Consider the following 15,554-nt stretch of genomic DNA (forward strand, 5'->3'; position numbering starts at 1 on the left):
GAGTCCCCATTACCATTTTAGCTTTTATTTTGATGTTGTGTGCCTTCTCGATCAGTTACAGAATTTAGATAAAATTACATGCATCTTGGTGAGAAAATTTTGATATTTGAAGTATAGATTGTTAAGAGGAGCATGTTAAAAACTTTAGAATCTGATAGAAGTTTTGTGGGTTGAAATTAATGGATAGGTTATTTAGAGGTTATTGGACTCCTTGATTAAATGTTTTAAAGGCTATTAAAGAATTTTAAGAAAATGTTTAGAGTGTTTTTCTTAACAATTTTATTTTTCAAAATGTTTGAAGTTGAACAATCATAAATTGGACAGAAGATAACTTGTTTTTCGAGCATCAACCAAGGGAAGAAGGCTCATGAGGGGTGAGTAGTCATGTCGACTCGTGAGTTGATTTAGGCTTGGCTTGATAAATGACTCGAGTTAAATAAATCAGAGAGTCAAGTTTAAGCTAGTTTTGACTTGATTCATTAGCTTGTGAGCTGGCTCGTTTAAAAAATAATAATATAAAATATAATTAAAATATATTAGGATATATAATTTAAGTATAGAATTGTTAAAAATGTTTAAGAATTATATCTTATTTTCTTATATTAAGTATTTTTTATTTTTTTATATTTTCTCTTTTTTTTATCATTTTATTATAATAATTGGTAAATTATAGTTTTGTTTCTTTCATAATAAATGAGTCAGCTTGATCTCATATAATAAAACTCGAGCTCGAGCTAAAACCTAATTAAATAATGAAGCTTAAGTTCAAGTCAAGGTAACTTGTGCTTGACTTGACTCATTTACAATCCTAGCCACAATTGCTTTGTTATAACTTCATCAACATTAGCTTTACTTATTATGATATTCCCAAAAGCAAATATTATGTCAGTCCTACAACCAAAGGTAATACACATTAAATACATAACAAATACGTAGAAAATATAAAATAAATAAACAATAAATACCCAATAAATACACAATAAATGTGTAGTAAATATACAGGTGATACGCAGTAAATACACAGTTGATACGTAGTAAATGCACATTAAATATCCTTTGGGATAATTCACATTAATTATACATATTTGTCTAAAGAAATATTAAATCAAATTGAGTGGAAAACAATTCATTGATACATTTAATTTTGTCCACATTTATCTATCTAGATTTTCCCATTTTGATAGAAGGTTGGTGACTTACTTCTGTTATCTAGGTACTTGAGTTACTTTAAAGAAGAAAATTTGTTGATCTCTGCCTTTACCTTGAGGGAGGGTTTTTTACATGTCATCTCGTACATCATACTTGCTAATTATTTTCTTCTCCTTCAATTGAGAGATTTCAAGTATACTAATAATTTTGAGCATTTCATCTTATACGTCATAATTCTGAGTATACTAATAACATCGTTGCCCTTATTCTTGCATTGAGTCATAGGCCGATGAGTAAGACCACATACCTCAGTTGATTATTTATCACTAGAAATTTGATTTTGGTGGCTTTAGTAATTATTATTCTAGTCAGTCTCTTTAAAATTATGACCACTCCTATAACATGCTCATTGAGGCTCCATCCACATATAGAATCCAAGACTATTATTGCATTACCGAGGTTTCCTACTCGTCATATAGGACATTAAAGTTTGCCAAGTAGTCTGCTAGTGCCTAGGCTTTAATTGTTGTCCTTGTTGTGTAGATGATTTTGAGCTCATTCAATTCCACTAACCATTTCAACAATTTGCTAAAGTGATATGGCTAGGCGAATATGGATTTGAGTTGATGGTTAGTGACAACTTGAATTGAGTTGGTGCGAAAAATAAGGTCTCAAATGTCATGTTGAGACTACGAGTGCTCATGTGAGTTTCTCCATGATAAGATTCCTTTGATATACTCCTCTTATAGTCTTGCTAGCATAATAGACTTGTTATTATCTCTTTCCTTCTTCTCAAATGAGTAGAAAGCTAATTACATCCTCACCCACTCCCGAGTATAGCAATAAGCCCTCACTAAATCTAGGACTTTAAAATAGGGGCAGTGAGGAGAGAAGTTTGAGTTGCTAAAAAATAGCCTTACATTCGTCACTTGAGACAAACTTCTTAGCCTTCCTTAGAATTTTAAAGAAAGGAAAACAACATTACCTAGCCTATAACTGAAGTGGTTCAACCTTGTGACTGGGTGGAGTGGGTAATTATCTTTTAGGCATGCTAAGTTGAGATAGGTGAAGTCAATGAACACTCTATTTTGCCGTCACCATCTGTACCAGTCAGGGTACCATACCTCTCTCTTATGAAGTCATCAGTAAGAAACTTCTTCAATTCTTGCTTTACTGGTTTGACAAGCATTGTTTCAGTCTTCTGGATCTTTTGTTTAATGGGCATGACATCATTTCTCATATTGAGTTTATGGCAAGCGACTTCTTCATTAATGCTTACCACTCGATTGTTCTCCACTCAAAGACATCAAGATTGTCCCTGAGGGCTTGGACGAGTTCACCTCAATACTACAAACTAAAAGTGGTGCTTATTCTCATTGTTCATTTAGACTCACCATTTATCACTAGGCCCTCCTCCACTTCTTATGTAGTCTCTATACTTGGACAGGCTCCTTATAGGGAGCTTACCACTTTTTGTAATACTTTTACATAACAAGTGCAAGACTGCATGAGGTAGCCTCTCACGATGATCTCATAGTCACCAATAGAGAATTTTAATGTGATAGAGTTAACTACTCTAAAATGATTCAAGAGAGGACTCCCAAAGTTTGCATTGTATGTGGTAGGAGTATTGATTATGATGAAGTTTGTCATAGATGTGTACTACTATTCGCCTTCTCCCTAACTGATAAGTAGGGCAAGTACTCATGTTTCTCAGCACTCTCCCAAAAAATTGTCTTGGGAGCCTATAATAAGAGTAATTTGAAGCAATAAGATTAATTCATAAAAAATGACTTCTAAATGATGTTAACAAGGTCCCTGTCTTAATTAACATGATAAAAATCTTATAGTTGATGTCTAAGATAGTGACGACCATTATTTCATTATAGGGGTTCCCTTTAAACGACCTATCTGCTTCACAGAGGCAATGTCCACTATTGATGCTTGTGAAGTGAATGATAAGTTGACTTCTCTGACTCAAAACCTCCTGGTCTTTGTATAAGACTTAGCTCGCTCACCTCCCATGATTACGGGCACCACTCTAGCCATACGAATGGAGTGAGAAAGGAGAAACATATTCTCGCTACTTTCCATTATGGCCTTTCCAAGATGCTGATTAGGATCAATGAGTATGAACTTTTTCAGCTTCTCGATCTTGATGAGATCTTTAATTAGTCTATGAGGATGACAACACTTCTCCATGTAATGATTGTGATCTTTGTGAAAGGTGTAATACCTTGATGTATTTTTGGCATGTGCTCCCATCTTCATAGGCACTTAGTACTTAAAGAACTTCTAGCTCAACCATTAATACTCGTAAGAAGGGGAGGGGGTGTATATAGGGTAGGTGGGGACATGATGCTTACCTTCCTCTGGTAGGGTTGAGTGGCACGAGCAACTCCTCCACCATTGGCTTGGGTAGTCTAGCGATCCTAAGTGTCCTGGCTAATAGATGTGTTCTTTGGTGCTCTGAGCGATGATGATATCACAACATTATTGGCCTCCTATCTCTTTGATATCTTGGGTGACTTCTCTCTCACTCCCTTCCTCATTGCCTATCTCTCTTCGTGGCGAGATCTTGTGGGTGAGTGGATGAACGAGGCTCAACAAGTTGATTATACTCTTATGTGTTAATATGGTTGTTGGTGAGCTTGAGTAATTTATCCAACAACCATGGTTGTTATAGGCCAAATGCATAATAGAAAGGACCTTCCCTTAGTCCTTATATCAAACTAGCTTGGGTGATGGCCGGCTCTAAGTCTTTTACTTTGAGCATCTCTCTTTGGAATCTAACATGAAACTTCTTAGTGATTAGCAAGGTTTTTGTCGCATCTTGATGAGAGCTTATGAGCACTTATTGGGTCTTTGAGCACTCAGAAATTGGATTACAAGCATGTTTTTTTACTCCACAAAAGAGGTGTTCACTCCCAGTGGTAGGCAAGTGATCCATCTCAGTGCTAACTCCTTAAGAGTTGTAAGAAGAAATAGGAATTTCTAAACATTGTTGACATCCAACAACGATGTCATGGACTCAAAAGTCTCCATATGATCCATTGAGTTAGTCCTATCCCTATAGGACTTTAGATGAGGCATCATGAATTTGGAAAGTAGCCTTGCCTCTGTTATCTCCTTAAAAAATGCAATGGGTAGTTTAGGCTTAGCACTTCTCACGTTCTGGGACAGTAGGCTAAACTCTTCATCATCCGTTACAGTGCGAGTCGGATCTAGATTGGGTGGGTCAATGTTATATTCTCCGACCTCCTACAATGAACAACCAAGTTAGAGGATCCTTCAATGGTACTCTCTCTTAGTGGATGCCTTGATACCCTGCTAAGGCTTCTTGGATCATTTTCTTCAACCTTTTCATCATTTCCATAAGATAATGATTGTAAGTATAGTTTAGGTTTCCATGTTCACATATTGTTCGGGGTTGGCTAGCACGTTAAGTTGCACCTATCTTCTTATCACCAACATCAATCTACGATAATCATACATTTTAGGACGTTGGATCTAAATTTATTTGTGGGTGATACATCACCTTACTAGCAGACAAGCTAAGAAGGCTAGTAGGACCTTAGAATGTATAGCGAGCATGGAAAGAGAAAAAGAAAATTTCGAAGAAATATATCATAGACTTAATAGTCCCTTCAAATGGTGTCGAAGGATCCTAAATATGTCTATTCATCTTTTATTTTTAGGGATCAAAGGGTTATAGTGAAAGCTACATAAACAAATAACAAAAAATATAATAATAAATGACCAATAGTATGGATTGCCCTATACACATGTTATACTTTGATAGGCTCTGTGAACTATTGTCTTTTTAGTTTAAATTTTTAGCCTTAGAGCTAGTCCCCTTATGTTGAGCATCCAGGGCGAGTGCATGGAGGCAAGTTCACTGATGAGGGCCAAACTAAGAGGAAGGTTGTTGACGAGTCCTTTAGAGGCGTTGGCAACTTCTTGAATGGAGTCCTTGGAGTACTTTGATTTGAAGGGCGAGTTTGCTTGAGTTTAGAATCTTGTGGGCTCTGTGGTTGGCTGAGTGTGGCGAGGCAAGATTGAATCTTCTCAGGAGGATCATCCCTTGTAGCTAGGATGATGGAAATGTTTCTCCAGCATTGCACTTCTTGGTTTGCTGCAGTTCAAAGAAGACCAAATTAAATAACAGCATAATAAACATTGCTGCAAAAGATACCAAACATTTTGGAAATCGTTGCTTGTCTGAAACTTTAGGTGGTAATCAAATGCTAATCTTAAGTTATCGCTCTCTTCTTCACCATCGATCATGACAAGAACAAGATCCATCCCTGAAATGATGAAATCTTAAGTTATCCCTCACAGTAACACCCACGCCCAGAATCTTAGACATGAACTTGATAGCATTGTGACAGTCCCCACATATTCTCAAGTTCTTAAACACCCTTATAACTGATTCTCCATTCAGGTTCATAGCTCCAAATGCAACTGCAAGCCTCTCACTATGACTGCACAATGCTTCCTCCATTTCCTCACCTTTAACATCCTGCAACACAAAATCTATATCTGGTTTATAACCTTCAAGCTTCATCTTCTTTCCTATCTTCTCCAAGAAACCAAATATCTCATCTCTAAAGAGCATTTTATCATCATCTTTGACAAAAGTATACACTTTGTTCTTGATCTGAATCCAACTGCGACCGGGAACCTTTTTAACTCCTCTATCTCTCATCAGTTTTCTAATCTTTGAAGCTTCATCAAATAACTTGGCATTCATGAGTATGTTTGAAAACAAGACATAGTTTCCTGGATTCTCTGGTTCAATCTCAAACAATCTGTCTGCTGAAATCTTTCCCAGCTCAACATTCTTGTACAATCTACATGCAGCAAGCATAGCTCCCCAAGCACTAGCCTTTGGTTCCATTGGCATCCCTTGAATGAACTCATAAGCCCCTTGAAGGTGACCTGCTCGACACAGGACATCAACCATACAGGAATAGTGCTCAGCATCTGGTTGAATCCCAAAATCACGACTCATCGCGCTGAAAATCGATCGTCCCTCTTCGACAAAAAGAGAGTGGCTGCACCCTGACAGAACACCCATGAATGTCATGGAGTTAGGCTTCATGCCTGACTTTATCATTTGATGATAAAGACATATAGCATCCTCCCCACAACCGTGCATGGAGCTCGCAAAGATCATTGCATTCCAAGCAATGACATCTTTATGTATCATCTGGTCGAATACAAGCCTAGATTTCATTAAATCCCCACATTTAGCATATAAGAGAACTAAGGCAGTCAAAATCATCTTATCCTTTATGAAACAATGCCTGTATGTATATCCATGAATCTCCCTTCCACCTCTTATATTCTCCATATTGGAACAGGCAGGCAACACAGAGGCTATGGTGATCTCATTTGCCCTGAAACCTGAATGCTGCATCTGAGCAAACATTTCAACTGCTTCTCTAACTCTTCCATTCTGTGCAAATCCACTAACCATGCAGTTCCAGGAAGCACAATTCATTTGATCTTCTACAGATTTCATCTTTCCAAATAACTCTAAAGCCTCTTCTGAGTTCCCAATTGAGAAATAAGATGACAACATTGTATTCCAAGACACAGTATCCCTTTCCAGTAAACCATCAAAAACAGATCTCGCAAGCCGCAGATTTAACGATTTGGCATACATATTGATTAGTCCACTGCTCACCCAAACATCTTCTTCAAACCTATTCCTTAGTGCAAAGCCATGAATCTCTTTTCCTAAGTTGATAGCTTTCATTGCTGAACAAACAGGCAGGACTGTGCACAGAGTTACAGAATTGGGCTTCATACCAGATATCAACATTTCACGAAAAACTTGCAAAGCTTCTCCTGATTGCTTGCAGTTTGCATGAGCTAAAATAAGCGAAGTCCAGCTAATCACATCTTTACCAGAGATTTCATCGAAGACACTAATGGCTTCCTCAATTAACCTACACTTCCCATACATATCAATGAATGCATTACCAACAAGTAGATCCGAGGCAAGCTTGAATCGAATTGCATCGCTGTGAAGTTCTTTAGCTTCGAAGGTATCCAAGGAAAGTGAACAAGCTTTTGCCACTGAGAGTATAACATATCGATCTGGCTGGAGATTCTTCTCTTTGCAGAGCTTTCTGTAAAGAGCAATGGATTGTTTGGGCCGGCCGTGCTTCGAGTATGCAGATAATAAGAGTGTTAACGCGCGGAGATCTGGGTTGGGAATTTTGTCAAACAGTTTGCGTGCAAGGTCAAGCTGGCCGGAATGCAAGTAACTACTGAGAGACTTCATGATAAGCTGGCGATCTGGGTTTGGGCTTTAATTCTGCAAAAAAATCCTCAGCCGTGGTGGAGAGTTGGTTCGGAATTCTGTTGAGGCGAGAAAAGCAACGGGCAAATTTTAGTTTTATTTTCAAATTATGGCGGCGGTCAACGGTAACGAGAGTTTATGGGCTAAGAAAATTTCAAATTTTGAACTGGTTTACGTTGAAAAAAAAAACGGTCCATTGGGTTAGATTTATGAAAAGATCTATATATGACTCATTGTTTAAAAGATAATTTTTAGTCACATACTTCACAATGCATAGTTCATCATTTGACCCTTCACCCTTCAGATGATTTGGTGTTATGAATCTTCAATTGCCAACATTTGAATATGCAACATACTTTGGGTGGCATGGATTAAATTAATTGTTATTAGGTGGATTTTCGTACATATCACAAAAGTCATATATATAAATCATTATGCTTATATTACACTTAAATTATTAAATCAAATCAATAATATTATTAATATAGTCGTGTCATGTAATATTCGTGGCGGTAGAGAGATAAAGATCTTAGCATTCTAGCTTTGAATGAAGATTCATCACACATATAGATAAAGAGAATGTGGTGCAACTTTGAACAACAAATCTTGCTTTGTAACTATAGTAAAGTCTATCGTTATGTTCTTTAGAAACAAAATAGAACTAATGGATAACAATAGCAGTAAACACTAAACACAGAAATCAAATTGCTGATAGCCATATCAATTTAATATTAGGGTAAATTGTTTCAAAAGAAAAAAGAAAAAAGAAAAACGAATCCAATACAAGCAAGCAAAATGTTTATGAAAAAATGGAATGAGAAATAGACAAACAACAAGCAGATCGAAGAATTGTCTCACCTTGGTGCTTGCTCCCTCGGAGGCGGAGGAGTGTAGCTCAGAGTTGATGAAGGAAAAGGCCTGTGGGAAGGAAGCCGTAAGCGGAAGGTTATAAGGCCAAGATGAGGAACCATTGCCGCCACTGATGCCGAACACTTCCTAGTTGGAAGGGATCTCTTGGCTTCGCGAACGAGCAAGAGAATAAGGGAAGAAGATGCAAACCGTCGAATGAATGGTAGGGTTTTGTATTTCTTCTATTTCATATAAGCTTCCTTGAGTCGTCCAATCTTCAGCGAAAGGTTCAAAATTTTTTGCAGATGAATCGTCTAGTTATCGTAAACTGGGTCAGGTTTTACGGTTCGAACCGTCAGTTCGAACAGTTTTGAGCCGGTTCTATGCAATACTGGTTTTGAAGCAAACCGAAATCGGCCGGCCGGCCGATTCAAGGTTAAACCGGTCTAACCGTCTGGTCCGATTTTTAAAGCCATGGTTTAGAGCGACTATAGTTGGCAAATGTTAGAGGGATAGTAGTCGGTGGGAGATCAGAGGAACCTAAGTCGGCGGGCGATGGTGGTCAGAGGGATCGAAGTCGGCGGTGGTCAGAGGGACCGAAGTCGGTGGGTGATGGTGGTATGAGGGACCAGAGTCAGCGAGCGACAATGGCTGTAACGACGGGATTCGACCGGTGATGACATTTGTAGGACAGTAGTCGGCGGGAAACGGTGGTCTGAGGGATCGTAGTCGGTGGGCAACGGAGGTCGTGGGAGACTATAGTCAACAGGTGGCAGAGGTCAGTCGAACCATAGTCAGCAGGTTATAGATGTCGAAGGGACGGAGGGACCAGAATGCACGTCTATGGTGGTCGAAGGGACTAGAGTTAGCAGACGATGCTGGTTGTAGGGATCAAAGTAGACGAATAATAGAGGACGGAGGGACCAAGGTGGGAAGGCGATGGAGGTCGGCGGGACTGTAGTTGGCGGCTGATGTTGGTTTGAGAGACCATGGTCAGCAAGCGACAAAGGCCAGAGGAACCGTAGTCGGCGGATGATGGTGGTCAGAGGGACTGTAGCCGACGGTTGACGATGGTCGGAGGGACTGAAGTCGACAAGCAATAGAGATCGGAGGGACTGTAGTCATTGGGAGATGGAGTTCGAATGGATCGTAATCGACCGGTAATGGTGTTCGGAGGGACTAAAGTAGCCAGGCCACGGTGGTTCGAGGGACTGTAGTCAGTGGGTGTCGGTGGTTAGATAGACTGAAGTTGGCCGATGACTGTAGTCGGAGGACCAGAGTTTACGAGTAATGGTGGTCAGAGGGACCGTAGTCGATTAGCCATGAAGGTTGAAAGGATCATAGTTGGCGGGGGACGGAGGTCAGATGGACCATAATTGGTGGGTGATGTTGGTTTGAGGGACTGTAGTTGATAGACGAAAGTGGTTGTAGGGACCATAGTCAACGGGTAAGGGTGGTTAGAGGGTATATAGTCGGTGGACGATGGTGGTCAGAGTGATCATAATCGGCGGGCGAAGGTGGTCAGAGGGATCATAGTTAGCATGCAACAATGGTTAGAGGTACCGTAGTCAACTTGCGACAAAGGTCGGAGGGACCATAATCAGAGGATATAGTGATCGGAGGGACTATAATCGGCATGCGGCATTAGTTGAAGGGATTGTAGTTGAATGACAATGGTGATCGGAGGGACCGGAGTCGACGAGCGATGGTGGTGGGAGAGGTGATAGTTGACGAGCGATATTGGTTGGAGGGATCGTAGATGAAAGGAGATGGTGGTCAGAGGGATCATAGCCGGTAGGTGGCAGAGGTTCTATAAAGGCCCAATGATGGCTACTAGATAGAGTTACGATGATGATGGTAGGATAGAGGTCCAACAATGGCGACCTAGTGGTGCGGGTTCACCAGCAGTGGTGCATAGGTGGAGCTCTGATATGGTTTAAGCCTTAGAGCTCTCTTGAGTCTCTAGTCTAGGGTCTAAGCTCCCCTACCCCCTGGGTCTATTTATAGATTTTGAGTGTGATATTATAATGCTACATAATTAAATTTAGAAGAATTATCTATTTATTATTTTAATAATATACGAGAGCTTCTATATATTATCAATATAATTAAGTTTCCAAAGGAAGGCAACTAATAATCATATATCTTGAAATATTACATTATATTCATTCTCTCAAAATCAATATATAATAACTGGGAGATCAAAATAATTACTACTCAATCACAAACTCCTAAGTATAAAAGAATAATGAAAAATATAAACAAAATCAAAAGAAAACCTAAGAATCTCTATTAATCTCACTACAACTGGCCATGATCGCTTTCCTAACCTAGGTGGAGCTCTGGCTTGCTTTAAGCCTTAGAGCTCTCTTGAACTCTAACCCAAGGTCTAAGCCTCCAAAGATCTTAACTCCTCCTATGTCCCCTTCATGTATAGAGTGGGGGTTTATTTATAGATTTTGAGAGAGTCATTATAACGCTCCAGAATCAAATTAGAAAGAATTATATATTTATCATTTTAATAATATACTAGAGCTTCTATAAATCATCAATACAATCAAATATACAATGAAAACAACAAATAATTGTATATCCTAAATTATTGCATTATATTTATTCTTCCAAAATCAATATACAATAACTAGGAGATCAAAATAATTACTTCTCTATGATATACTCCTAACTACAAAAGAATAAGAAAAAAATATAAATAAAATAAAAAAATTTTGAGGATCTTTCTCAATCTCACTACAACTCATCCTAACCCCTTTCCTGATCTAAAATCATAAAAAAGAATCATATAATGAGTAGAAAAGCCTAACAAGTAACAAAAAATATATCACTACTTTTAATACATAACAAAAGCATTAATATGTGTATGTTCAATTCTAGTCAATATCAATCATTACAATATGATAAGTTACAAAATAAGCTATGCTAGTATGCTATGTTATATTGTATCAATATTAATATAGGTACTATTTTAGTTATATCAATCAATTAGTTAATATATTATCATATAAATATGATCATTAATATAATTATGAAAAAGCAAGATAGGAAAATTCAGCTTTAATATGGTGTTTTCTTCATACATCTGTTATCTGTCATAACTATCAATTTGTCAATCTAATTTTACCTTTCATTTATTTTTATTAATCATGTATTTTCACATATGATTTTCAATAATCATTTAAGAGCCATCACCCTCTACCTATCAGCGTAATTCAGTCAATCAGTTAGAGGCTACAACTATGATTACACCACCAACCTTTTATTTAAAAGAAAGCCCATCAAGTATTATATTTTAAAAGTCAACTCGTATTCATTATAGTGTTAACAACTAGAATTCTCTTGCTTACATGCAAATACTATCTTTTCTATGCAATGCAAGTCAATATCATGTATGAAATGCAAAAATTTATAAATATAAGAAAATATATAAAATTTATCTACTACGCATTTGCTTCAAAAAATTATTAGTTTCAATTAAACTAATAAAAATTCAATATATTCTAGCCAAAATCCTCATATTGTAGAGATCTAACACATATCAAAAGTTATGTGATGAAAGTTTTACAAAAATAAAATTATCTTTCTTTTTTTGTAACGAAAATATAAATTTGATAAAAAATAACAAAAACATCAAATTATTAAAATTAGAAATAGGGTAATGGTTCTTTAAAATGAGATGGACAAATTTTCAAACAGGGTCGACGGACGAAAATTACTCTACAACCTCTAAATCTTATTTTATGTTCTCTCTCCTATATTTCTCTTTGATTTTGGGTTTCAGTTTCTTTTCAGATAGGGAAAAATAAAATAAAAAAACTTTTAATAAAGACTCTTGAGTGGCATTAGATGTTTATATTAAAATAATAATAAATTATTAATATAATTATATAATTTACCTAGTTTTTAATATAAAATTCATATAAATCCTTTTGGGACTTTAAAAATTATAAAAAATATTCATAAAATAGCTTATTTTATTTAAAACATACTGATAAAATCGATTTACAAAACATACACGTGACAGTCCCAAAATTCTCACTTTTATTGACAAGTGCTAATTTCTTAAAGATTTGCATAAGTGCTCAAAAACTACAAAAAAAAAATAGTGTAATTAAAACACAATAATATCTATCTTATGACGAATATGATTTAAGATTTGAACTTAAACTGAATCATAGTTTTTTTATTTGGGTCAAAATACATGCTATTATATACATCATTCAAAAATATGAAGAAGTTCCAGAGCAAATTCGGAATGTTCGATCGGATTGTTCATAATGATTCTCTCGATTATAAAGAATTTGTCAAGCATTTAAGTGCTTTAACGATATCATAATGAAGCAATCCTGGGCTTGTTGGATTTGCCTCGTCAAGCTGCTAGACGTGACTATTGGTCACTCAATTAATGTTTTTAACAATCCAAATATGCTCCAATCCCTTGATTTGGACCCATTTGGGATCGGATTTGATTTATTTTGATATCATTAAATTCGTCTTCTTGATACATTGAATTTGAATGTAAGTTTGCTAAAATTAGAGTTTAGATGGTCCTGCATTTGGTTTTGGAAGTTGCCAACTAGAATATGCCTCAAGATTCATTCTCGATCAAAGTGATATTCGGTGAAATATGTAATATTATTTTATTTCAAATAGAATATGCTTATATATATCATTAAAACACCCACACTTTACTTTCGTACAAGTATGACATAGAATTTTACTTTTCTACTACATTCACAAAATTTACACACGCTGGTATAAGGCTTTTACGCTGCTAAATTTTCATAGAAAATTTGATTTTTTTTTTTTTTTTTTCATATAGATTTGCCTTAGCACATCTAAAAGATTTAGATGTTAGGGAAAATGTTTTAAATGCATTAGTTAGGTACATTTGGACCTCTTAGCATATTCAATAAACGCTAGCTCAAACTGCTGAACTATAAACCCATCTAGCATAAATAAATAACAACCTGTATATCCTACATATTATAAAGACCTAGATTCATGGTTTTAAAGCGCTTTGGGTGGTTTAGTTAGGCTTCGTTTGGGACGGCTTTCTTAATGCTTCTTAAAGTAATTTTCTAATATAAAAAATTTAATTTTTATACTAGAAAACTGCTTTAAGAAGCAAGAAGAAAACCGTCCCAAACGAGACTTTAGTTTTCCACTCCAAGCATATATAAGTTTAGTAGTGTTGAGCCTGCTTATGAATTCTTTTATGGTTTAAAGGTATAAGTCCCACCACATGAATTCTGATGCCTCTTTAAACTAGATTCAAATTGCTACTCTATAGTAATTCATCTTAGATCTAGGTTCTAAGACATACTTAATATCATAAGTCATCACCCTCTTGAAATATAATTCCATTTTTTTAATAAATTGATCAACTTAGCTATAAAAATCTCATCCTGCCATAAGACTTTAAAGCCTAATTATAGAATAGGTTGAAATACTTTTGTGTCTCTTAAAATTGTAGTGTTCCATTCCTTTAAACTTGTAATCTCTAGAAAGAATTTATTATTTTGATCCAATCCCTATCAATTAAGGGGTCAAAATTGGGTGACATGTCAGGTTCGGGTCGAATCAGACACTAACTCGCTATTGTTTGACACGACCCGAACTTGACCCGGTTTCACATACAAGCCACAAATTTCAACCTAGACCTGACCAGAAATGAAATATCACGTCTCACATGGGGAATGAGCGAGGGAGGAAAGACGGTCTGCCACCATCGCATATTAAGATTACGGCGGTGACAACAGGATGGAAGTTGGTGTCGACGGCGATGCAGGAGTCGTGGTGATGCTGGCAGCCTTTGCTGCATCGATCGGTTTGCCATTTTTCTTTGCACGATGCTCAGTTGATCGGGTTGGATGCTTTCGGTTGACGATACTGAAGGTACTTAGAGGGGAAGCGATAGTCTTCAACTGCGCACTCCATGCACCACGGAATGTTGGTCATAGTGGATGGCTGCGGCTAACTTTTGACACGTGGCACATAGTTTCTTGAACTAGTGGTCGAGGCGAGAGCTATGAGGGCAGCATCCAACAGGGGTTTTTAGGTCCGTGAGAAAAATCAGGGAATAATTGGGTTAAAACTGGGGTTTTGGGTTGACCCAACCCGACCTAGAATTTGAAACGGGTAGAAAATCAGGACCCGAATCCAACCAGTTCTTAAAACTGGTTGACCCTGACTCGAACAATTCAGGTCGTGTTCGAGCCTTATTTTCGGGTCGTGTCAATTTTTGACACCCCTACTATTAATAAATCCTTCATTTTCAGCCCTTGCCTAAATCGTTGTATAATCTAAAAATATTTAGTCACTATTTTAATCGGGAATTTTCTCAAGAGCTCCATTTAAGATATAATGAACCATAACGGCTATTCTTTATGGGGAACTTAGAATCCTAACATAAAATAAATCTTATTTTTTATTTTACAAAGTCTCTTGGAGCATATAATTTTTTCAAAAACCTACTTTTATTTTTAAATATATGGTAGAATATCATTTTTATCTTTCGAGAAAGAATGTTATTCTCTATAATATATTTGATCATAAAAATGATAAAATCTACTTTTTATTTTCAAAGTGATAGTTGAAACACAATTTTTATGTCTCAAAATAATATGCTATTCATTCTACATATTTGATTATAGAAATATAAATTTAAAATCACGTGATAAATCATTTTCCTACTTGCCACCAACCAACACAATGTTGTTGTCTTCTTTTTGGGTACCCAATGGTACAGTAACAGCTAAAATAATAGCTAGTTTAGAGAATTTTCTCCTATCTCTAGTACTTGGCTGAGCCACTACCAAGCACTTAATAATGAGATCTATTTTATGAATTTCAATTTTCAATTTCTTGATTATCATTCCTTTCATGCTTTTTAAGAAATCTATCTTGTTTTTGGCCAATATTTTCAGCACACATTTGAATTACTCCTTTAAGCAAACTACCTAAGTTTCTCTTTTTTCATCCATTGATTTGGTCATTTCATAATTGAAATGTTGAGGTGGCGAATATGCTATCACTTTCACATCCGCCTCTTCATGAGTAACGAAGAGAGGATGAAACCTGCTACTAGGGGTGTAAGTGAGCCGAGCTGGCTCGCGAGCCAGCTCGAGCTCTACTCGTTAACGAGCTTGCAAGTCGAGCTTATCGAGCTTCGAGCACGAGCTCGAGTTCTAACTCGGGTGATGCACGGCTCGATTACTCTGGAGCG

The 15,554-nt window shown here is 36.7% G+C and overlaps 1 protein-coding gene across 1 annotated transcript; it reads right to left on the minus strand.

Moving 5' to 3' along the window:
• Positions 1–4,875: 4,875 nt before the first annotated feature.
• Positions 4,876–7,628, minus strand: LOC110116455 (putative pentatricopeptide repeat-containing protein At1g03510). Its single transcript, XM_028700711.1, has 2 exons — positions 5,662–7,628; positions 4,876–5,284 (listed from the first exon to the last, which is right to left on the minus strand). The coding sequence occupies exons 1-2, from the start codon at positions 7,442–7,444 to the stop codon at positions 5,007–5,009; spliced, it is 2,061 nt and encodes a 686-aa protein (XP_028556544.1). The 5' UTR covers positions 7,445–7,628; the 3' UTR covers positions 4,876–5,006.
• Between the last annotated feature and the right edge of the window lie 7,926 nt (positions 7,629–15,554).

Source organism: Dendrobium catenatum, unplaced genomic scaffold (genome assembly GCF_001605985.2).
Source record: "Dendrobium catenatum unplaced genomic scaffold, ASM160598v2 fragScaff_scaffold_1575, whole genome shotgun sequence".
Taxonomy (NCBI): Eukaryota; Viridiplantae; Streptophyta; class Magnoliopsida; order Asparagales; family Orchidaceae; genus Dendrobium; species Dendrobium catenatum.

Bases quoted from the DNA above. Each gene is read 5' to 3' on its own strand.
- LOC110116455 (XM_028700711.1), bottom strand. From the start codon at position 7,444: ATGAAGTCTCTCAGTAGTTACTTGCATTCCGGCCAGCTTGACCTTGCA. The intron at 5,285-5,661 runs GTGAGGAAATGG...TTTGAACTGCAG, and splicing joins TGTGTTGCAGGATGTTAAAG to CAAACCAAGAAGTGCAATGC.